Source organism: Exophiala viscosa (assembly GCF_022695815.1).
Source record: "Exophiala viscosa unplaced genomic scaffold EDD37scaffold_7, whole genome shotgun sequence".
Taxonomy (NCBI): Eukaryota; Fungi; Ascomycota; class Eurotiomycetes; order Chaetothyriales; family Herpotrichiellaceae; genus Exophiala; species Exophiala viscosa.
The window spans coordinates 1,412,983-1,436,019 of record NW_026944359.1 but is presented as its reverse complement, the minus strand read 5'-3'; the positions used below and the strand labels follow the sequence as shown (position 1 = coordinate 1,436,019).

Here is a 23,037-nt window from a genome sequence, read left to right as displayed (position 1 = left end):
TAACCCTAACCCTAACCCTAACCCTAACCCTAACCCTAACCCTAACCCTAACCCTAACCCTAACCCTAACCCTAACCCTAACCCTAACCCTAACCAATGCGAAACAATCGTCGAGCCATTGCAAAAGTAAGTCGGCCGGGCCCCTGATGCCCGCAACTCCTTCTGGCCAGTACCACTGGTAGTTTTCGACCACTTTATCAATCACGTCAACAGTGGTACCAGATACGAGGATGGAATGTTCATTAGTCGGATGCAGCGTGATCGAGGCGTATTCTTTCATTGGATAGCCAGCTTCTCCATATGCCCAGAAGCCCTGGGACTTAGAAGGGCAGTTCCAGTCTGGGCACCACGAGGGAATATTCGCGGGCTTGAGGAACGATGATGCCGCTGTTAAGATATCATCCACGGGGAAGTGCTGTATTAGGAGACGTCCTACAGATCGATACACGTGTTGGTAGAAGTCGGACCCCTCCTGACCATACTCGACAGGGACTTGTTGTCTGATCCGAGAGCTAGCAAGCCCTAAGAAGCCATAAATGCGGTCTTCTGGCAACCGACAATATCTGTTGTTTCCTCTTGCAAGGATCAAGTATGTCAGGAAGCGATCGCCTTCAACATTATCTGTGAAGTCGAGATGACTTAATCCGGTGGATCCTGTGTGTTGATGCATCCACAAAAGCTGGGTATGTGCCAGTTTCAACCCAATAGTTCGGAACATAGCCCAGTCCATAATATCTGAACCACAAATTACCGCCGCCGCCTCCGGCGCCAACATAGCTTCCTGGAATGTCCAGACACGTTTGAACCAGGGACGTAAGTATAGTTTGCGTAGAGCAAGCCAAATCGGATGGCTAAGCCGCGGCAAGTGGAAACTTTCAAATGTTCTGTTGTCAATGTCGATGACCAAGTTCCGATCTAGTGCACTCGTCAATGCCATAATCTCTGCGTGTTGTATGAGGGAATCTCCATTGAATAGTGATTGTCCTGCTTTATGTTGGGTGGCTAATGATCGAAGTAGAGTCATTGCCATGTCACTATTGTTATGATGGATGCCGAGCCAGATCTGCACACTTCGTGCGTGGCTGTAGATATCCTTCATTTGCGGTATGACACGTCTCTTCTCCTCCTCATTTGATTGATCGATGCATATGGCATCAATCCAAACCGGTGCGATGCTGAGACGACCGAGGTACGGCAGAGCTTCTGCGAGACTTGGTGATATCCCAAGATTGGCACCGTTGGTGTGATTCTCATCTCGGCAAATTTTAAAGTGCTGAGGAGGGTCGGGTGTATCACCCCAGACATAAGACAATGCATGATATTGCGGAGTAGCGTCTAGCCTGTATGTCGATATCCGGAGGCCATCGTTCTCGAATGTTACTAACCGAAGGCTGTTCGATGGAAGTAATGTGTGACGATATATATCCATCTTCAAGGCAAGAGACTCTTTTTGGGGGTAAGGTGTGCCTATATATCGAACAGTGCCTTCGCCAGATATTGATCTTTGGAAATAAAATAGTTCCTATTGTTATTGTTCCGGGGGCCAGCGGATAAGCATATCAATATCGCTTGCCCCAACGTCAACACATAGTATTAAATATGTGTGATGAGCAGCCTTGTGGCTAGCGGCAAGGCGTCGTCATAACTTCAGCTATTTACGTCAGTGGCGCTATGTTTCATTATAGCCTAATATAATAATTTACGTCATATTTTGGACTCCTTAATAGTAATGCGGCAAAGAACGGACGTTAAGTTCTTTGAACGGGCCAATCAACCCGGCCATATCCCCTCCACTCCCACCGTAAGTTCTTTGAAACTATATTATGAATCGCTTTACTTTAGTATCACGAGATAAGGGGTTCCTAAGTAGAGGGAAGTACTAAGATATAGCGGTAAGAGGGTACGCTTATAATATAAGCGAGACTAATCAATACTTAAACGTATAGGTATAATCGTTAACGAAGTTAACTACGTAGGAAAGCTATGGACTTGTTAGTCGTATATATAACCCTTCCCTACTATATGATCTATACGATCTATATAATCTATATAATCTATATAATCTATATAATCTATACTAATCAATAAATCAAGTAGATTAAATAGATTAGTATCACGTGATTTAGTCTAGTTATTAGCGAAGCTATAATCTCGGTAGTCTTGTCTATTAGTAACCTACGCTTAGTGGAACGGATAATCTATAATCTAGTCGTAAGTTAGTTCGTAATATAATACTTAAACTAAAACTCGAAATACTTTATCGCGTTACTAAAATAAATCTATAAATTACTTCTAGAATAAGTTATACTAATATTATCGCTTAACCCTATATTTACGAAAGTTACTATCTTCCTTACGAAATACTTATTAATATATTGTATATATTAAATTAATCTTCTCGCGTATAAATTAAAACTAAACTTATCGATAAATAAACTCTTTATTTATTTAAAGCTTTATAAAGTCTATAATAAACTATAGTAAAGTACTTATTACTCTATAAGTCGTAACTTTAATAATTTTAATCTATAGTAGTCTTTTACGTAATATTTTTATTCGTATATAATATTATCTTAAAAAACATTACTTAACTTTACTTATCGATAATATAGTTCTAATAGCTTCGATAATTTTATAATTCGAGATTCTTAATTATTATACTTATCTAACTAAGTATCTAAATTTTCTTGAAATTATTCGCGCGACGTAATTAAAGAACTTACGGTCAAAGTTTCAAAGAACCTAAGGTAGGAGTGAGGGGAATATTGCTGGGTTGATTGGCCCGTTCAAAGAACTCACGGTAAGTTCTTTGCCGTATTATGATTAGGGTCCTTGAGATTATTAGCTTAGGATGGCGCTTTTCTGGGGTTGAAGAACGGATAGGCAGGAATGGATGGTTCTGGACCTCAAGGGTCAATTTGTTTGCTATCGGGCTCAGGGCGGGTTCAGATGATTGTAGAAACATTGCGCTCCGGCCTTGCAAAAATACTGGGAGCTGAGCCGAGCAGGATTTCTCTCACCGAGAACATCGACCAATACGCGTTCGACTCTCTTACACTCATGCAGCTACGAAGTGTGATACTGCGTGAGTTTAGGATTATATTCCCTATCATGAGGTTTTTCCAAGGACCTAGTCTTCAGGACATTGCATTGAAGGTGGAAGGATCCTTTTCAAATGGTTCTCGTGAAGGGCAAAGCATTCTCGATATAGCCAACCACGAGGCTGAACCAATGTTATTCACCGGATTATCAATCGCGTCGCCATGGTTCGTCCGGAGGGAGTCAGCCAACAGCTTCCATACGCAGGTGGTATGCTTTCATTCCATGGGCACCAGAGCCTCCCTTTTCGCACCGTTCTTGTTAAATCCACCGGATGGAATGGATGCAATTGCAGTGCAATTGCCAGGTCGTGAGACACGGGCCGACGAAGCATTTCTAATCAACATGTCTGACGTTGTTTCTGGCATACTTGGTGTGTTGGAAACGTCTGTTACCCGGATGGGGTCGCAGGTTGAAGGACTTACACCAAAAGCTTTAACCTGATTGAGTTTGATGGAGATCATTGGTTCTTACATCGAAATCGGAAGCTGTTACTAGAGACGTGGGGCGGCCATGGCCAGATGAGTGATCGATATAATGCATTGGGTTTCCCACATATTCCTCTCGTTACCTTACCCTGGTCTATGTTATGTAGTGTTTGCTCGTAATGCATTTTCATGTTCGCGCATGAAGGCTTCAGTGAGACCAAGGTCGGTGTTCACTTACGTTGCTGGCCTTTCTTGATCGGTGCATCCTAGCACCCCTTATAAGTTCTTGCTTCCAACGATCGTTTTGATCATGACCGTCAATGAACATGATATCTTGCTGGTCCCAGGGGCACAATATCACGAAAAACCTAATCAACACTGGAAAGAGCTCCAACTAGATTTTTCCTCACGATATTTGACGAATTTCTGCCATGTATTGGTTAGTACAAGATACTTGATACTTTTCTCTGCCGCGTTGAACACGTCCTCGCTAAAGTCGTCTCTGATCATCGCACGGGAAATGCCCAAGGGCGCCACTGCTGGATGAGGCTCGAATTTGTGTTCGGCCTTCTCCACGGGGAATATATATGAATGCAGCGCCATTCTTGTTGTCGCACCCTGTCTAGGGACTTCCTGAGATAGGGTCATTGGCAACATGTCTGCGGTATCATCCTGATCGTGGACTGGTTGTATAGCTGCACTCTCGAAAGATGCGACATCACTGTTGTGGCGGTGTACGTTTGCCGGAATTGCTGACGCGAAAACATTGTCTAGATTTCGGCGGATCTGCCATTCGATGTTGATTGGGAATTTCGTAGTTCGTTCGCAGACTCGATCCATGTAGATTTGAAGAGCGGATTCGAAGAAGTGTGACCTTGCGACATCTGTAATCGCACCTCCAAGGCACGGTGCTGCCTGGAAAGCTTGACGCCATCGGCTGACTTGGACAAGGAATAGGATATTCTCCGCGGTGAAATCTTTGGTGGCGGCGAAGTGTAGTAGTGGATCAGGGTTAACTGCCAAGGCTTTTTCCAAAGACGACATAGAACACAACTCGCGGTGCAGCCGTGACGATGCTTTGGAACTTGAAACGTTGGTGCCCAATGAATGGCTACTCGAACTGGAGGTGAGGTATCGTTCGGACTCCGCTGCATTCTTCTTGTCCTCCCAAGCTTCCAAAATAGCCAAGGTGGTGCGCATAAGCGACCTCGATTGATATATTTCGTAGACTGGAAAAAAGATCGTGGTAAACTGCATGACAATGATCCCTGGCGCTAGCCTAAACTGTGTCAGAAGACGTGAGCATCTCTCAAGGTCTGTGAGTAACTCACCACATCGGTGGAACAAACCAGGGATTGATATGCACGAAGGCGGTCGAGAAGACAGCAGCAAGCCATAGTGGTGTTCCTGAAAGACTTGGAATGTGTGAGAAGCGTCAAGTAAGAGACAATACAAACTACCCTACCCAGAGATAACACTGACAATGACCTGCAGACGCCAGTAATGTGTGTCGTGTATATTGCGGACACTGAAAAGGATATATGGACCATACAACCAAGCCCAGGCCAGTTGCCAAAATGCAGACGGTATCCTATTAAACTCTTAGCATTGCTCCATAACAATGTGATTGTAAAATCACCATTGAGGAGATTTTCGACATAATGCCTGCCCTTTGTCGTGGGTCACTGGCCCGTAACTTGTGTAATCATTTTGCAGAGTAGGAGTGGTTGCGTAGAGGACGGCCGTAATCACGAGCTGCCGAAGCACGTTAGCCACACGATCCTAAGTCTCATTCCGAGAAGGAGAAAGAGTACCTGAATCAACATTCCATATCCGACTAGGAGGTAACTTTTCTGCACGTCCCGAAGTGACTGCCATTGAGCACGAGCGTGACCCCAGACAGAAGGATTTAACTTGTGAAAAGTGGACGGTGGCTTTGCAAGAAGTTGCCTTTGTTGATCACTAATGCTCTTGAGTCGGATAAGATTCGCCTGGAAAAGTGCTATTCCGAATGGGAGGTATATGCTCATAATCCAGAATTCAGCCGAGCAGAGGAAATGGCCATTGGTGGTGTATGCAAGGAATATCTTGACCAGGTATACATGCAGAAAGCTCACTGCCGCAATAGCTAGTGGGAGGTTGCGAATCTTAATGAAAGCAAGACGTCGATTCCATACAAGGCATACTGCTCCAGCGTATAGTAAGACCGTCCATGCAATAATGAAAGCAGCATAAAACTTTCCCAGATCATCCCAGTTGATAAGTTGACCCCAATTGCGGCCTTTGGCGTTGAGGCCCATGCCGCGAATGTCCAGGTGATGAGGTAGAGAGGAGATCACAAGCGAAGTGAAGGTCCATATGTATGGTGACCGCTTTATGGGGTTGCTGAGATCCGGGGCCAGAAAACTTGGGCGGCGCTGTAAGCGAAAGATCGGATCTGCAAGGGGGACTATCCGAACCGAATTAGACGCCACCTACGCACTGGATGCGGTAAGATCCTTGTACATATGCATTGGTGAGACTGTTTGGCTGGAGGCGTCCTATTGGGGTCGAGAACTGAAAGCCATAAATTGGGCGGTGATTTTTCCCCGCCTTGACACGGGAATGAGAACAACTGCTTGTGACGGAAGTGGTAATGGTAAGAATGTGCTCGCGTTCTCGGGCATTATTCGTACTTCGGCAGGACCAAAACAACTTGGTAAATATACGGGACAAGAATGACCGACTTCAATGCTCATCTCTATGCCCATGAAACTCCCACCTTGTAAATAATTTAGGGAAACAATTGCCGGTACTATACATGTTCCCATACCACGAGGCACGAGATAGTTCGCAGATCCCAAGATCGAAGGCTTGTGGGGAGAAAAAAGAGGTTTATGCCCGCGCATCAGTAACAACAACACTGGCCCTAGTGCCAAATAGCCCGGAAATATAAGGTAGGCAAATATGCACACGACATCATTGGAAGTGATGGTAAGAAGTACTTCCAATCTTCCAAAACAAGACTGACATTATGACAAGGTGTCACGCCGGCTACTTTCGAGCCAGAGCCCGACAACAGATCGCTGAGTACCCGACAGCCACAATGCAGATTGGCACTGTCACCAGTATCGAACGGTTTAACAGCACAGCCTTTCTTGTGACAGAATCAAGTGGTATTCAGTATCTCAGTCGGAAGGTCATCCTTGGCACTGGTCTGCAAGACATTCTACCTTCAACTCCTGGTATCACAGAGAACTGGGCTCGTGGTATTTATTGGTGTCCGTGGTGTGATGGTTACGAGCATCGTGATCAGCCACTGGGTCTTATCGGTCCCAATGAGAAGATCCCAGAACTTGTTAACGAGGTGAGAACCTTGAATACCGATGTTGTCGCCTTCGTCAATGGCACGATGACTGCAGATCAAGTCGGCGCCTTGGACTTCTCCTTACCAGGATGTGAGAACTTGTTGATGACATATGGAGTAACTGTTGATAATGGGACAATAGACAGGATTGAAAGAATACGGGACGGATCTGTCTACACCTCACAGGTTGACAAAGCGGAGTACGATAAATTCCTAGTGAACTTCGACAACGGAACCACGATTGAACGTACAGCTTTTCTGACGTCGTTCCCTACTACGCAAAGATCCACACTTGGCCAATCTCTTGGTGTTATCCTGGTGGAAGGCGGGCTGCTTGCCAATATGACTGGTGGTATGAGAACAAACGTCGATGGTGTGTATACAGTAGGTGATGCGAACTCCTACGGCAGTACAGAGATTCCTCACGCAAGGTGGAGTGGTAAACGAAGTGCCGTCGACATCCAGTGTAAGTTACATCTTCATCCGAGAAGAACCTTCTGACAATCATAGTGCAATTGGCAAAAGAAGATGCAGTGTCGGCAAAAGCTCTCGCAGGGATAGAGAGACGTGATCTCGAAGACGAAGAGACTGCCTTGTTAGATTCATGTAGTTAGTGTAATAGAGCGTTTACAAAAGCTTGATATTATCGGAGGCATATGTTATCTTCTTACGGACTTATAGTATTCATTCAATGGACGTCGATTTTAAATGTGTAAATCCACGAATCTCACCCGGTTGATTAAGTATTATAGTCGAGAGCTCAAGGCAGACCAGGACAAAGAAGAGTAACAGTGTGAAGATCGTGGGAGATCAAGTAACTTAAGAAACTCTGCTTATCTCCTGACCTAATAGTAACAGAGTGAACGATTGTGCTTTCGACAGTTCTATCTAACTCCTTTCGAAATAATATAGTAGATAAGGTAAGTCCGTTAAGCACCAGTCGCCACGTCGTGCCAGATACGTTCAATACTATACTCAGGCCTTCCTCCATATTCTGTTGGTAGCCTCACTTCTTGAGAGCCTATGGCAACACGAAGGGACTCGATGTTCCGCGCATCGTGCTGCCGGCCATAGGACTATTCGAAGAATTAGCTTAGACCTTAAAGTCACCCGAGGAGTACTTACATCTAGCACCCTCCAATGTAGATTGTACTTCAAGAAAGGTAGCACGTCGTTCGGCTCTAGACTACGAAGGCGCATATCGCAGTGAACCTCTTCATTCTTCCAATATGCTACAAGATTCGTTGTCAAAGCGATGGTATCCGAGTCTTCGAGGCCAAGCGAGTCCTGACGTTTGCAATTTTCACTTCACGTCTTCTTAGTATCTTCGAAGGAACTGCTATAGAGAAAGAGAGGGGGAATACCAGTGTTCGATATGTCGGTTAGCAAAGATGCCATCTATACCCACCAGATGGCGTTCATGTGGCCAGGTGCGAGGGTCATCACTAAAGTCACCTAGGAAGAAGTAGATCTGGAATGAGCCGTTCAGCGCGAATCTATAGAAGTTAGTCAGCTCCGATGTTGCAGGCTCGAAACACGGAACACTTACTTTCTGACCGTGACAGTGAGATTCCAATGTGTCAATGTGTGACCTCTCATGAGTGGGCGGATATGCTTGTAACAATCAATATCATCACCTCGTCCGACATTTCTGCTGGCATCACGTCCGTGGAACCAGCTAATAATCCTGGTTGAGATGATGGGCTTAGGCTGAGGCTTAGTCGTCGTTGTCGTTGCCGTTTCGATTGAGATGGGCTTGCCAGTACCATCTATTCTCAACACCTCTGGTAGTGCCTCAACTCGAGAAAAGCCCTCCGACTCAAACAGCGATTGCCAAGGAGGAGGCTCGCCATATATCGTGGACCATTCGTATGTAGTGGTCACCCATTGCCGCAATGGGCGAAGATCGTCTGCTTTCTCACCATGCTTCACTAGTTGAAGTTCTGGGTACGTATAGCCCATGTCACTGCATCTTCTCAATGCATCGCTGGTCCACCACTCTACTTTTGGTGGCCTTCTAGGGGACGAACCTGGGTCAGCAAAAGGATCGAAGTCCTCTTCAATTTTGCGCCTGAATGGAATCAACCAAGACGTGGAAGTCTCGCGATCGCCAATGGCCCTGACATAGGTCGGCGAGTCCAGTAGTCTCTGATCCCAGCTCCACGTATCCGGGTTCAGTGCTTGCCATATTGCAAAAATGCGATCGATATTGGCATGATGGAGCCAGAAGATTGGATCAAAAGCAGCATATTCGGTGAGACCCATATGTCCAGTCCGTCCGTCACCACCATTCCCACACATGGTATGAATGTCGTTGTGGAAGCCTTCTAAGGAATTCTCTTTGTTTGTGGATGGGCCAGCTTGGGCAACGTATGCGCTGGTCGCCATCTGCGTATACGAAAGAGGCGGCCCTTGGAGTATGCGATATATCTTCGACCCAAGGGGTAGAGCTGGGCCATGTGCAGTACTAACGGCGTTTGTCAAGGTGTTATTCACATACTGATGGCTTGTCCATCCAGTAGGTGTTGGTCCTCGGATCGTATTCAGCGTCATGTTTGGATTGTTTATTACGTCTCTGAAGACCTCTCGGAAAGGATGACCAGCTACTTCGGCCCAATCGAGATTCCCAGGAGCAAATTTGTAGGTATACAGCGGATTGGGCGCATCGATAGGCTGATCCGGCTGTCGAGGAGTCCTAATCCGAACGTCTTTCGATGACATGATGACGGGAATGCCACACTTGGTGATCGGATACCCATACTTGTTCAGAATCTTTCGACGAGGAAGGAATGGGTCCCAATATGGTATACCAAAATCTTCACAAGCATCGAGGTATCTCTTCTGATATTGCGGCGGGAATGCCCTTGCAATGTTGACCATCTGGAGAAAGAGGCTTTGCTCATACATGGCGAGGTATGCTCTATGCCACGTGGGGAAAAGATCAGAGGAGTGAGAGCAGTATCCAGCTTGAATACTTGGTTGGTTCATTGCATCTTTCCCTTCCTGCTTCCGAATCCCTAGATCTTCCTGACTGAGTCCGTCCCATGGGTGGAAAGGCTTGCCATGGATGCCTGCCATCTGGAAGTACGAGAAAGCTGCATTCCATCTAGGACGGCGGGTGCCAAAATATTCTTCTCCGCGGGTGCCAGGCAGTCTTTGGAGGTCGATCAATGCCAGAAGGTACAGATTGAAGCATTCCGTATCCTTGATGAACTCATCAATCTCCTTGCGCGTGCGAGTTGCACCCCCGAGAGGAACAACACCCACAGTGATTCCTCGTTTTATGGACTCCTCGATATAATTGATGTCAATAGCCATGCTAAGATATATTGGAGAAATCTACATCAGTTGACGAAGAGGACAAGCAATTGCTTAAGAATAGAGGCTATAACTCGCGATCAGGGAGCTCTTCGCGTTTTCCATCAACCCTAACGTGTCTGACAACCTGATAAATTTCCGGATCGTCGCGAACGATCTGCTTACCCTTGAAGAAAACCCTGAAGAGTTCGTGACAAGATATGAAGGTGCTTAACTCGCATCATGAGATCGGCGGTCAAAGGCATCCCATCAGCAGGCTTTTCTTCGGCTCGCAGCTGAGGTTTCCGCGTCGGATCCATGGCCGCCCTCGTATTTGATGCACGTTGTCCTGAATAAAGAGCAGGAAGACGCGAGAAGTCAAGAGTTGGTAATCTAGCTGAGGTCGTGCGGAGAAGAGCCTGCATGGCGTCCGGCCAACCAGCACGAGGCAGTGACAATCACCTCCGACTTCAAAGCACAATACCACGGCTCTTTCGCGATACCAGCTCTAAGCTGAGTGAAGTCTTTTGCAGCCTCTTCATCGTGACTGCACACGGGCGGACTAAGCCTAGAAGAGGTGTATATTCATGCGGCTCGAGGTCATGGCCAGCTCGTCAAGTGGTGTGGCGTCAGCTGAATCGGTAACCACCTCAACTAGCTCTGCTTAGTCTACAGGCAGCTGAAACTCGGTTTACTTCGAAAAGCTGATGAACGAACACCAGAAGTCTGCAGAATATTTTTCGCTGTCTTGACGAATCTTTTGGGGCTTTGTAGCTTTGCGAATAGCATGTACGGTGTGCAGATGCTTTCCGTCGCGCGACAGGTCCATCAGGCGGACAAAGAGTTTCCAGCGCACGCCCAATCATGTAAATACTACTGAGGTAAGCTCTGATCCGACCTCACAATTTATCCCCCATTTCAATCTGTCATCACCGCAGCAGCAGCTCAAGATGCTTTTTCTTTTTTCGCTGGCTGCGTTGTTCTCAACGACTTTTGGTGCTAACATTGATTACAAGCGAGGCAACTATGGTGGTAAGAGTACTGCTAAAGGACCTGGTTGGAGTGACTGGGAGTCAACGACTTCGGTCCTGTCCTCAAGCTCTGGATGCTCGATGACTGCAGTCACTTGCACGGTCTCACAGCCATGTCCGCCCTTTGCGACCTCGACCGTGACAAGTACGGTCGAGACGACAACCACTCTACCAGGGCAGCCCATAACAAGTACAACGACTTACACAGAAACCGTCACTCATACTATGTCCACATATTGTACACCAAGCCCTACACCTACACCGTGCTGCAATGGCACGATCAATTTCGACGCGCTTCTCGTCGCCATAAAAGCGTACTTCGACACAACTTTCATTGAAGAACTCAACGCGACTTTGGTCGAATCGATCTCGAATACTTTCACCGAGGTAGCAGGCGTTGAAATCGATAATTCAGTTCATGAAGCAATCAGCAAGGAGTTCGTTGCTATCAGCACTACACTCTCCAAATTCGAGGAGAATATTACTCAAAGCATCAATATCTCGGTGGATAATAGTCTTCAGCGCTATGTTGACAATACACTCATTACCACTATAGACCAGTCCATCGACAAGACCATTACCGAGGCCTTCAACCAAGATATCCTGACCAATATCAACGAAACATTCTTTGCAGCTCTCCAAAACTATACCTACAACACCAATATTACGCTTGACGGATCCTCATTGCACTACTTAAACTCATCGATCTCGGACGTCATGTACGGATACATGCACACCCAATTCACGGAAACGGATTCCTCGTTGATGCAAGATCTGCGACAAAGCCTCTCATCTTACTCATACGACGACAGCCCATGGTATGCCATTACTATTCTAACACTACTGGTCATCTTCGCCATCTTGACGCTAGCTGGGCTGCTTTGGCTGATCTTTCGCGATTCTAAGCCTCACAATCAGATGGGTCGCTGCCCAGATTGTGGCGCGCCGCAGGATCAGTGTGCCTGTGGGACGTAATGAGTCAGGAAGAATGTCACATAATGGCTACTTTTCTCTGAAGCCGTATTACTGCCATGCCTTCTTGACGAGATGCCTTGAGTGGTAGTGCATGAGGAGATAGTGGTTCGGACCACGGCCTTGTATCCGTCAATCAGGAACAACGCCTGTTTGCCTCTGATGCTGCGCCTGAACTTGAGCTCGCACGACTCTTTCTCTACGCCCGCCATGGCATGGCATGTCTCTAAACAACGATATGACCATGATCCACTTGTTCTTGCTGTTCTCGAAGTGGGACGGGCAGTTGTTTCTGAACGAGAGCTTGTCCAAACTATTGCCAATGACCGTTACGCCTGTCCAGTCAACACCATATCCGTCAACCACGAGTTGCCCGTGAACAGGTTCTTCCGGAAGCAGAGACTCGGCTTCTCTGTCACAGCGAATTTTTCGGACGAGAAGTAACCAGCAAAGGTATGAAGAACTAGATCAGGGTCACGCGTTGACCGAGGTGGTAGTGTAGTTCCTGTTCTTCTGGTCAAGGACGCAACTCGGAGGAAGCATGTTCATACGTTTAAAAGTCGTGTACTTTTGACGTGCTATCTTGGAACTACGTCAAGATGTCCTAGGAGGACTGTAGGTACAGCGTCTTATGCCACAGTTGGTTTGGGAAGCGAGCAAGTCACTCACTAGCTGTGATGCAGTGAGGTCGGTAGATACAAGCTATGAACAGCTTCATTCCGCTGTGACTGCCAGACCCAGAAAGTGCTGTAACTCCAGTTGGCAAGCTATCGTAGTGTAGGATCGCCAGGGGTATCGACCAGGCGACTGATCACATCTATGCCTCTGGCTTTCCCTTAAGGGACCTGAAGCTCAGCTGGAACTCCTTGGTCGAATCAGGCAACCGTTAGAACATGCAGGGTGCCCAACTAGGGTTGGAGTCGAAACGCTGAACTGCAGTCGAGACCACAGATGCAGTGACCCCAATCAGTTAACTCTACCTTTGTTCTCGTGTTACGGCTGAATCATCTGTTTGCTGGCTGGCTGGAGCCCGCATGGTCCGTGTACTAAGAGCCTTGCTCTGTGCTGTCCTGATGTGATGATTTACATGCAGAGGATGGAGGTGCTTGTGCAGCGGGTTTTGACACTGTACCAGGGGTTCAGCGTCAGCTTCTGTTGTAGACCTAGAACCGATCACTCTGTCGCCCGTGGTAACCACTCTCAGACCATCATGGCCGATGGCGACGGACAAAATGGCAGCGACCAGGCCGTCAACATACTTGACAGCGATAACAACTTGGAATCGGCTTGGAAGGTTCATCACACAGTCACAAACTCGTTCCCAGCCGACGGTGACTGTGATTGGCAGCATCACAGTTATCTCGTCGTCGAGTAACAGCAGCACCTTCACCACATCGGCAGTATCAACTCGAATGCAGCGTCGACTAGAAATCCTGCCGCTCATGGCGCCAAGTTCGTAGGCAACAGTCAAATCACACCAATAAAGAGCATAAACGACGAGTTTGACAGCAAATTGTACTTCAAGAGGGCAACCTCATGACATAGATGCACTTCGAAGATTCATCCAGTTTTGTTGGCCCCGGGGCACCATTTCATTGTGGTATACAATGACAAGACTGGCTCTACAACTTCGTTGATGCAATGCTCAAGCTCGGTCGCTTGGAGCTCACTGAGATATGCGCCGTACCACGGTGTACGACCAATGAAATTCGGCATTGGGCGTAAAGAACCATCTTTCGGTGGAGGATATTGATACCTTTGTTGGTGGCAGGATCAACATTGCCAGAGAGCCGACGCCAGAGACCCAGCCTCGAGAACAAATCTTTGCCATCTGACGCAGATAGCTCTTCTAGCATATTATTCTATACAACTCCCACAAGACGGCTCTCTCCTTTGTAGCATTCGCAGCCCATTGAACTCAGGAGTTGATGCACGACGTCACTCTTCTCTCTGGTGTTTGTTGACGAACTTTGATCCTTAGTCGGCCGGAATGGCCAGTCTCCGGGATCCATGTCAAAAATGTTTGAACTGAGAAGAATCCATTGGGTGGGAAAACATGCCGAGAGACTCGTATGACAGTGGAGGCTCGACCACAAAGGACTCATAGGGTTGACCATAGTCAGCCATAGATCGCTCTGACTGAAACCCAAACCTTCACCAGTGAAGTTCTCCTGCGATGCAGTGGAGACTGCTTGGGTTGGGGATGGGCCTCGGTCAACGTGAAAAAGGAGTTGGTGGTCATCTCGGCCGTCGACTGGTGCAGGGCCTTGAATGCTTGGACTCGTGCTAGTAGTAGCCTCTTGCTCAACCAACGCGGGAGAGATTCGTAACTGTGACGATGTATCTGGGAGGCTGACTAAACATCTCAGCAAACCCCAGCAGCTTATTGGAGTTTCCATCTCAACTATAATGCTTGATGTACGTCGTGGCTTCAGTGGACGTTACCCAGAGCGATAGGGCCAAAATACTTGGCGAACATGGATTTAGTCTTCATTCATCATTAATGATTACCAGTACACGGACTTGAACTCCTAGCGATGCTCGGCCAAGTGTGTGACGGCGTAGCTGCAGAGGCTGTGCATTCTTCTAAGATCGTGAACAAGTCGGACCGTGAGCCCATTACTGCTGTCGGTAGCTAGTGTCACTTATGGGTAGGTTGTAAGCGAGAAGGGCGGGTACTATAAAGATACACGAGTGATCACACTGTTTTGCCCCTGACTTTTGCTTTGCTTATTGAGAGTAAAGACCGGCGCTCATAGATATAAGCCGACATTAAGTTCATACATAATTATCGCGAAATGAGCGTATCAAGACGTGCTTTCCCAATTGAGATTGCAAAAACTGAAAAGTGGAAGAGGCCGGCTGGTCCATCTCCTCAAAGGTTTTCCTTCCTACCGGGCTTATCCATAACAACAAGCCTTCTACTCCTGTCAAATCCTCTTTCCATCCTAACGTAGACATGACTCACCTAAGTTCCAGCATCGAAGACGCTCGCGATGGCGCCAAGGACTAATGGAACGCCATCGTTGACTGCTAGCATAGTGACACTATTGTCGCTCGAGGTGAGTTTCAACGAATCGAAGCTAGTAGTATTCGATGAGCTGCTCGAGCCTAAGGGCGTGAATCAGCAAGGTCTTCAAGGTGTTCAACTTGGGGAGATGAGGCATACTGTCATTGCTGTAGATACAGCCAAAGATGCTCATCGAGTTGTTGCTAGTAGATGTGTCTGTGCGGACTTGGTGAACAGTGTCCCAAGCTGACTTGGACAGCTTGAAAGTGATCTCTACACCATAGGCGAAGAGAACTTTCTTGAACTGCTCGAGAATGTTTTTCTTGACGCTATCGTCTGCACTGGCGTAGAGATCTTTGAATGTAGCAGCAGGGTTGCCGTTGTACCACCTACGAAAATGGTTAGTTTAAATTGTAGAGAGGTCACTCTATAGGCACTCAACAACACTGAGATAGTGGATCTAGGTCTGCGCAAGGGATGTGTTGAGTAGAAGAGAGTACTTACGCGCCGTAATTGATATCAAGAACCTGGTGGCCCCACATCCGTAGCGTAATCTTGCCTTGAATATCTGAGCCGGTAACATCGACGTTTGTTGTCGTAGTAGTATTGGTTGTCTCGTCCGTGTGGTTCCAAAAGATCCATCCACTCGATCCTGAATGATGAGTAGAGGTAGAAAAACCGAGATCCGCCCATGTCGATGTAGCAGCATCCTCGAATGAGAATTCAAAACTATGGGCTTTTCGAAGATACTCGGTTCTATCGTTGGGGTATGCCGCTGGGAACGACGTGACCCACTGGGAAGCAACACTGTCCAAGTCCGCGCCAAGGGCATAAAGCGGCTCGCAAAGACTGGGAGTAGGGGTTGCAGTCAGTTGACCAGAAACCACCTGCTTTACAGTGTCAGGATCGATGATAACTGCTTGCATGTTGTATCCTTGGAATCCCAGAAGATTACTAGTCAGTAAGATAGCCTTGAAAGGAAATAGTTCGTGGGGGACATGAGTGCTAAAAACATCCCAACAGAAAGCCGAGTCCAGCATGTATTCCGGGAGGACACAAGGCTTGCAGATGAGACCCATACAGCCCAGAAGCAGTCAAGTTTTCGGAGAATCGAGAGCTCCCACCTACCTTCTGCGAGAGTTTGGCTTGCCCCCTTTGCCAATCTATCTCTGAAGTCCTGGAGTTGAGCGATGATACCCTTTTGTTCTTCCTCATTGAGAAGCTCGGTCCATCTCGCGTTCGCGTTGTTGACGGCGTCGATCAGAGTTTGCACCTCGGGATGATAGGTCTGAACGCGGACACACAATTCGTGTTAGCCACCTGATATTATAAGAACGTCAAGACCAGGAAGGGAAAACAGACGGGCGTGGGAGTGTAAGAAACTGTATACCTTTAAGTAGTTGGCGAACGTGATCGGACTCCCAGTGATCGCGTCAATACCATTAGGACCTACAGGCTCGAGATTAACGTAAAGTCGAATCAAGAGAGCACAGGGGCAAAGTGAACTCACAATCATCTTTGTATGACTCCGTAGCATCTTTCACAGCCTTGGATCGTTGTTTCTCCTTATCCAAGACATCAGCTTGTGCATCTTGCACAGCTTGCGGATTCTGAAGTTTGACGCCCTTGGACAAGTCTATGTTCGCCAGATAGGTTGTGTACGCGGTGAAGTAGCCAAGACCTGAGCTGCTCAACAAGGGTTCATCGTCTCTAGGAATATTGTTGCCGAAGGCGTAGATATTGTAGTTCTGGTAGAATTCATTCGTAGTACTAGTCAAGCAAGGACAATTAGCTAGGTACAGATTCACCGATCCCAAGAGTCCGGGGAGTAGCACGTACGACCGGAGTGGGATAGCTTGATATGAAAGGGGGGCTATATGCAGCCGGTCTGATCCCAGCGATGTCCCGCCCACAAGGCTCTCATTGATACATTTCCCGTAGGCAAGGTACATTTGGTCTGTCGAGTCGGGAAGAGACATCTTGATTGTTACGTATTTCGAAGTAGAGAGCGTAAAGTAGGTGTGTAAACTACGGGCCAAAGTAGTATTGCTGGTAGTTGAACTGCTAATGGAGATATGGAACTGATGATATGGAAGGAATGCTGAACCAAAAATCAAGTCAAAAAAAGGATTCGCATATTTATATTCAAATCAGATCCGGTCTCGACAGGAATGACACACGAGGCAGACAGTCTACCACCCGAAAGCATTCAGCTCTGCCATGGACTCATATCAGCTCATTAGAGAGAAGAACACTTACTCAATGTGTTCGTTCAATGCATGATGCCTCGCACCATATTACAGACAAGTCACGATGATTCTCTCGCTTGACTCAACATAGGTGGCATACCTGGTGTTGCTCCGCTTTCATGACCAACCTTCTTACTCGCTGACTATACGGTCGATACCGTACTCGTAACTCGAGCTGGGAGAATCTAGCTTCGGTGACTGGACATCAAAGTCGGTTGTGTAGCTCCTTCCTGTATTGGCAAGCTGAGATGGGCCTTTGGGTCGTGCTGCACGGGGGGGAAACAGTCCAGATAGAGCAAGTGCTGAGTTAGGGGGTTTAGCCGTACTTATGCGAGTAGGATGAACAGAGAGTATGTGCTTTTCACAGAAGGCAACCATCGTAAGTTTGCATGAGCCGGTTACCTGCAGCCGCACACGCCGCAGAATGCATCTCGTTTTCCCAAGCCAATTGGAATCGAACTTGTGTGAAGCACGAGCATGTCAGGCAGAGGAATGTAAACCACAATATCATCTTCAGAAGTAGGGAACAAAGATGACCAGTAGCACATAAATCGTCTGCAGCAAGTAACGATTAGTGAATCCATGCGCCAAGCAGATAGCGGCAACTTCAACAAAGCTGGACGTCTCCCAGCAGCTGAGCTGAGGAGTTTCGTGGCTGCCTACGTTCGAAATGGACAGATCTGGTGGCTGGCTGAAGCGTAAGTGTGATGTTCTGGTCCTCCGCACGTGGCTAAGGTTGAAGATCTCCAGCCGGGGTAATTACAGGTGGAGAGCACATTCACAGTGGCGCTACACCTATCCTGGCTTGCAAAGCAAAGAAGAAGAAGAACACAAGGCACAGAGCGAAGTCAACGATATTGTTTTGGGTGACCCGACCCTAGTTTGCGCCGGTATCCTGTAGATCAAGACTTACTTATTGAAATATAATTATGCTCTTCGTATTTCGCCATGTGGGAGCCCCGTTGTTGTCTGGTACACATTAATTTCAAAGTCTGGTCATCAAATAGGCTTGGGATCAGCGGAACCCAAAGGTGTCTGAGGCATTTCACGATATAAATATTATGCATTATCTGCTCGTGCATTTCCCTCGTCGCGCATGGAGTCTTCAGATTTAGACCAACGTTGGTGGTATTATGGTAGTGCTGGTAGGTAGTCCATAGAAGGTAGACGCGCACTCGTTAAGTTCGCAAAATCAGCAATCTCTCGGAAGCCCAGAAGCCGATAACCACAAGCCACAACCGGCAAGGTTGGGGTTCATGAGACCAAATTCAGGGTCCCAGGATAACTTAGTGTGGGGTTCGTGGCCTTGAACCGGCTGACTACTTCTTCCTTCCCCTCATTCTACTAAGTTAACCTTGGATGAATTTCAAGTCTTCCACAATAAATTCCAGTCTATTAACCTCACACTCTCTCACCTAACCTAGACGTATAGTGCGTATTATGGACAAGCAATGCTCTCATTGCGGCCGCACTTTCTCAAAGACTGAACATCTCCAGCGCCATGAGCGCTCGCGTGCGTGATTGTTCCTGCTATCCCACTTGGCCGTTTGACCTGACTACTGACCTTCAACGCGTGGCAGATACCAAAGAGCGACCTTATCAATGTACATTCTGCCACAGAGTATACGCTAGAAGGTATGGAAATATACATGTCTTTGCTGAATGCTAGCACTTTCCGACGTAGCGCTAAAGTCGACGCAGCGATGTCCTACACCGTCATATGAAGGGCCACCATTTACCAAAATCAGGCGTTGTGTTCCCACGTGGCTCGCAGAGACGATGTAGAGGCCCTCCAGAGACAATAAATCGAGACGATTTATCGACGACAGCGCAAAAACAGGCTGTGAGCCAGGAAGTAAGCTTGAACGACACCGATTTTGGAGCTGATGCCGAGCCTGTGGTTGTCCAACGATTTGTAAAGCCCAACATCCAGAAGCCGGGCATATCCTCTCCAACATCCATTGTCCAAGAAAATGTTTCGGAAGATTGTGACCATGGTGTTGTAGATCAAGCGACCGTTGACTCAAATGCCGCGCTACCTCTCACAGACTACCGAGAGATCCATTCAGATTTTGCCCCGCCTTTAACACCGTCTTACCCAAACTTTGACCTTGACATGCAAGGTGCACTTATGGAGGAACAAACTTCAATTCACGATGGCTGGCCAAACCTGTCACACAGTCTGCTGGGAGACAAAGCTCAGCCTATTGCCGAATCCACAGCACAGGGCACGAATTCCAGAGGCAACGATAGCCAAGCAGAGCCCACCGCCTCTATGCAGTCCAGCCGCACACAACTATCACCCGACCTTTTTGGCATCGAGTTTGAATCCTCCACCGACTTCTTCCAACTTGGCAACGAAGACTTATTTGCGAACCTGGTCGCTCCAGGGATACACCCTGGCATGCTACATGCCTGGCCGGATAACACGATTATGGATATGTCCCCGAATGTACAAATCCCAGAGTGGGCACCTCGCCCACTTGGTACTTCCGATACCCATCTTCGGTCTCATACTCGCCAGTGTTCTTCTGAAGCATTGACCAGTCGTGGTCAGTCGCAGTTGAACATACTCTCTTCTAATCGGATTGAGGAGGTGCAGAAATGTTGGCCAATAGATACAAAGATGAATTCGATGTTAAATATGTCTACCTGGGACTCAATTCTGCGAGATGGCGCCAGAAATCTTTTCTCGATGGAAAGTGAGGCCGACCCTGGTCATGACTGCGACAATCATGTCGCGAGCCCATGGGACTTCGATCTCGGCTGCTGGTCCAGGGTCAAAGACATCCTCAATTCTCCGTCACCCTCAACCTCACGAACACCATCAGCAGAGTCTGCTCCCCTTCCGTCCAACAACTCAGAACCGCCTGAAGGTTCTGCTGTTGCTATGCCACCGTTTGACAACTTTGAAATGATATTGGACCTTTTCTTTCTGCAATTCCAATATCTCAGCATCGTCCCAATAGTACACACGCCAACATTCTCAGCAAAAGCTTGTCCCACAACTCTGCTTCTTTCTATTGTCACTTTGGGATGCAGCATGATAAGGACAACGGCAGCGAATCTATTTGTCTCGCAAATATTCCCTGTAAGCTGCATATTCTCTGATCAAACCCCACAACCATTTTTGGCAGTCTTGTCCATCCTAATGATTTCTGTACAGGGTGTTGTCGATATACTTCAGGCCGAATTGAAGTCTCGCGCTAAAGTGGCAGGTTTCTCGCGTGAAGTCATCGTCTCTTTGGCGTCAGCTCTTCTGATCCTTTATGCCGCGCTCATATCAGGCGTAAGTAAACAAAGCCCCCAAGCTTGACTGTTTATTCCATGTCGATTGTTTGTCAAGCCTTTTTCCACCTGTAACTCACCATCCCTCAGGAGAGGGGCAAGATTCAAGAAGCGAGGACACTGTATATTGATACGCTCTCAGTGAGTAACTCGCCTGGAAAGTCCCTGGGGCGATGTTGATCACTCCAAACAAGCTTGCCCAATGGTACGGAGTTTTCACAATATCAGAATCCGTATTCTGCGGACCAACGCTCGACGACGGAATCAAACTTGAACAGATCTGGACAACGTGGTCTAAGGCTGAGTCCTTGAAAAGGTTTGATGGAGACTTCTACCAATCAGACACAAGCTCACCCCATAAAGAATACAAGGAGCCTTCATCGAACTCGACTCCTGGTACTCTGGTTACTTCTCGACGATGCCCATACTGCGGCCAGAAGCCTTACGCATTGCGGCACCCGCTCAAAATGATCTCTTCCAGGCAGATTCTGCGCAGCGCTGGGGACAGTTGTTCAAAGGCCAGCAGCCCCTATCCACTGTTCTTGCGACCCCTTTCACCTTTCCTCGCTCACTTGACCTCACCAAATCGGCTTCGCTCTACGCATATCTCAACATACTATATCACAGGACCACTGAGATCTACTGCCGTTTGATAACCTCGCCAGAGATGGCACGCGAGATTGAGCCTTGGCGGAGCTATGAGAAGGACTTTAGAGACCGTTCTTTACGTCCTCTTTTGACTGCGATTCCAAGGGAGCGTGCCGGTGGCCTACGCTCGACAGATTTGAACTCGTCGTTGTTATGGAATTTCACGAGCATGCTTCTGTGCGTGAATGTTCGCATGCTCGAACATTCTTCTGGGCGATATGGCGGCAAGCTAGCAGCGCAAGGGCTTGAGGATATCCGAGTTTGGGCGCAAACACCAAGTGCACGGAGGGCCGTTTTGCACGCCGGACAAATTTATCGCCTCCTTTACGACCGCAGAGCCTCGGATCCGTTGGGACCACATGCCATGTCTGCTGCGTTTACAGCTGGGCTGGCAATGGGATTTTATTATGAGTTCGCTACGGCTACAACACCAGTACATCCAACAACATTAGCGGACCTCTTTTCCGAGCTTGACTGGGGATCAATTGCCGACTGTGGGCTCGCCAATGGACCTGAAGCCTTGGACTCCATGCCGCAGCCTGACGGATCCGAAAGTCTCCGTCAATTCATTCGAAGCGGAGGTCAATTCACCGTCCGTGGACGAGTTCTCCCTTGGAAATGCAGTACTGGACGCAAATCCATGATCCATTTCGCCGATCTCCTCGAGAACATCTGGCGTAAGAAAGCTTCACCGTACTCGTGCGTCCTGCATGCTGTAGCTGAGACCACTTCATACACAATGCCATGATCACTACGAATACTCATGGCACTTTTGTATACTCTCGACTGATAGCATCTACACAAAGAGACGGAGTCAATTGCTGCTAGTACGGTGCACGAGCTCCTTCATAAATCCGCCACAGCCGCCTTAGACATGAGTATGGGTTAGCTGTCCTCCCCACATCATCACAATCTGACTTCCAACCGACTGCACTTGAATAACATCAAGACATGAATGTGGCAGACACCAGACCAGTTTGACCTCGACCAACTCATTGGCCTGTCTCTCCACGTGACTCTGGCGCTTCCCCACCACATTAAATGTCATCGTAGATCCTGCTTGGGCCGCCGAGCCGTACTAGGTCGTGCTTATATGAGACTGCTGACAGGGGCCGCTACAGCTTATCTAGCTGGAGCTCGTGAGCGCTTGATTGCCTCCGTTACCGAAACTTGGGTCCAACCTCGACCAAGCACCGTCGGTGTCTCTCAGCTTTCTCACTAGGTCTGTCGTCTTCAAGATATTGTTCAGAAGCCTGATAGGGTAAGTGCGATTTGCGGATCGCGATGATGCTGGATCTGTTATCGTGTCGTCATAATTCACCCGCGTTTGTTCCTCCATGACCTCGGGTTTTGTCTCGATACTGCCTCCGTAACACGACTTCGACGGCCAACCCGTCTTCTAAAGGGCTTGCCACCGCCCTTTTCTCTTGGCTCTCGTTCCTACTGCACATTTCTCGACCAGACTGCATTTCTCGACCAGACTGCATTTCTCGACCAGACTGCTGTCCATGCCGCGTGTACAACATCGCCCCCGCCCTGCGGCTCTGGGCGCACTTCACGGCCGAACTCGACTGCTCCCATACAGGCAAGAAAGACAGCTCCGGTCGCCACTACTGGAATTTCCACGCAGATCAGGCTTGCCGCCCGAGGGGTATCCTTTCTGCACGAC

The 23,037-nt window shown here is 47.9% G+C and overlaps 8 protein-coding genes across 8 annotated transcripts; 4 read left to right on the top strand and 4 right to left on the bottom strand.

Annotated features, from left to right (window-relative positions):
* Positions 1-88: 88 nt before the first annotated feature.
* EDD37DRAFT_610672 (heterokaryon incompatibility protein-domain-containing protein) lies at positions 89-1,429 on the bottom strand (the record flags this gene model as incomplete). Its single annotated transcript, XM_062815229.1, has 1 exon — positions 89-1,429. A coding segment is annotated over one exon (1,341 nt), but the record flags the coding sequence as incomplete, so codon positions are not given.
* A 1,411-nt stretch (positions 1,430-2,840) lies between these two features.
* EDD37DRAFT_465964 (uncharacterized protein) lies at positions 2,841-3,635 on the top strand. The gene has a single exon (XM_062813031.1). It carries the CDS (start codon positions 2,890-2,892, stop codon positions 3,541-3,543), a length of 654 nt encoding a protein of 217 aa, XP_062669254.1. The 5' UTR covers positions 2,841-2,889; the 3' UTR covers positions 3,544-3,635.
* Positions 3,636-3,665: 30 nt separating this feature from the next.
* EDD37DRAFT_592989 (uncharacterized protein) lies at positions 3,666-5,827 on the bottom strand (the record flags this gene model as incomplete). The annotated part of the gene is made up of 6 exons (XM_062814540.1): positions 3,666-4,145; positions 4,245-4,806; positions 4,859-4,942; positions 4,993-5,118; positions 5,167-5,282; positions 5,342-5,827. 6 exons carry the CDS (start codon positions 5,825-5,827, stop codon positions 3,900-3,902), a joined length of 1,620 nt encoding a protein of 539 aa, XP_062669253.1. The 3' UTR covers positions 3,666-3,899.
* Positions 5,828-6,540: 713 nt separating this feature from the next.
* On the top strand, positions 6,541-7,487 carry EDD37DRAFT_610670 (uncharacterized protein; the record flags this gene model as incomplete). Its single annotated transcript, XM_062815228.1, has 2 exons — positions 6,541-7,339; positions 7,384-7,487. The coding sequence occupies 2 exons, from the start codon at positions 6,541-6,543 to the stop codon at positions 7,485-7,487; spliced, it is 903 nt and encodes a 300-aa protein (XP_062669252.1).
* Positions 7,488-7,802: 315 nt separating this feature from the next.
* Positions 7,803-10,223, bottom strand: EDD37DRAFT_682914 (uncharacterized protein; the record flags this gene model as incomplete). Its single annotated transcript, XM_062819823.1, has 4 exons — positions 8,423-10,223; positions 8,238-8,369; positions 7,999-8,179; positions 7,803-7,949 (listed from the first exon to the last, which is right to left on the bottom strand). The coding sequence occupies exons 1-4, from the start codon at positions 10,189-10,191 to the stop codon at positions 7,803-7,805; spliced, it is 2,229 nt and encodes a 742-aa protein (XP_062669251.1). The 5' UTR covers positions 10,192-10,223.
* Positions 10,224-11,120: 897 nt separating this feature from the next.
* Positions 11,121-12,176, top strand: EDD37DRAFT_695729 (uncharacterized protein; the record flags this gene model as incomplete). Its single annotated transcript, XM_062820118.1, has 1 exon — positions 11,121-12,176. One exon carries the CDS (start codon positions 11,121-11,123, stop codon positions 12,174-12,176), a length of 1,056 nt encoding a protein of 351 aa, XP_062669250.1.
* Positions 12,177-15,141: 2,965 nt separating this feature from the next.
* EDD37DRAFT_682907 (uncharacterized protein) lies at positions 15,142-17,162 on the bottom strand (the record flags this gene model as incomplete). The annotated part of the gene is made up of 7 exons (XM_062819822.1): positions 15,142-15,284; positions 15,343-15,572; positions 15,688-16,117; positions 16,312-16,471; positions 16,574-16,632; positions 16,694-16,953; positions 17,023-17,162. The coding sequence occupies 7 exons, from the start codon at positions 17,160-17,162 to the stop codon at positions 15,142-15,144; spliced, it is 1,422 nt and encodes a 473-aa protein (XP_062669249.1).
* Positions 17,163-18,791: 1,629 nt separating this feature from the next.
* Positions 18,792-22,253, top strand: EDD37DRAFT_695728 (uncharacterized protein). Its single transcript, XM_062820117.1, has 7 exons — positions 18,792-18,945; positions 19,013-19,067; positions 19,134-20,523; positions 20,599-20,721; positions 20,811-20,861; positions 20,915-21,036; positions 21,084-22,253. The coding sequence occupies exons 1-7, from the start codon at positions 18,873-18,875 to the stop codon at positions 22,114-22,116; spliced, it is 2,847 nt and encodes a 948-aa protein (XP_062669248.1). The 5' UTR covers positions 18,792-18,872; the 3' UTR covers positions 22,117-22,253.
* Positions 22,254-23,037: the final 784 nt, after the last annotated feature.

Coding starts and splice junctions, on each gene's coding strand:
- EDD37DRAFT_465964 (XM_062813031.1), top strand. CDS start 2,890: ATGGATGGTTCTGGACCTCAAGGGTCAATTTGTTTGCTATCGGGCTCA.
- EDD37DRAFT_695728 (XM_062820117.1), top strand. CDS start 18,873: ATGGACAAGCAATGCTCTCATTGCGGCCGCACTTTCTCAAAGACTGAA. Junction 20,524..20,598: donor TTGTCTCGCAAATATTCCCT/GTAAGCTGCATA, acceptor ATTTCTGTACAG/GGTGTTGTCGATATACTTCA. Junction 21,037..21,083: donor AAGGCTGAGTCCTTGAAAAG/GTTTGATGGAGA, acceptor CACCCCATAAAG/AATACAAGGAGCCTTCATCG.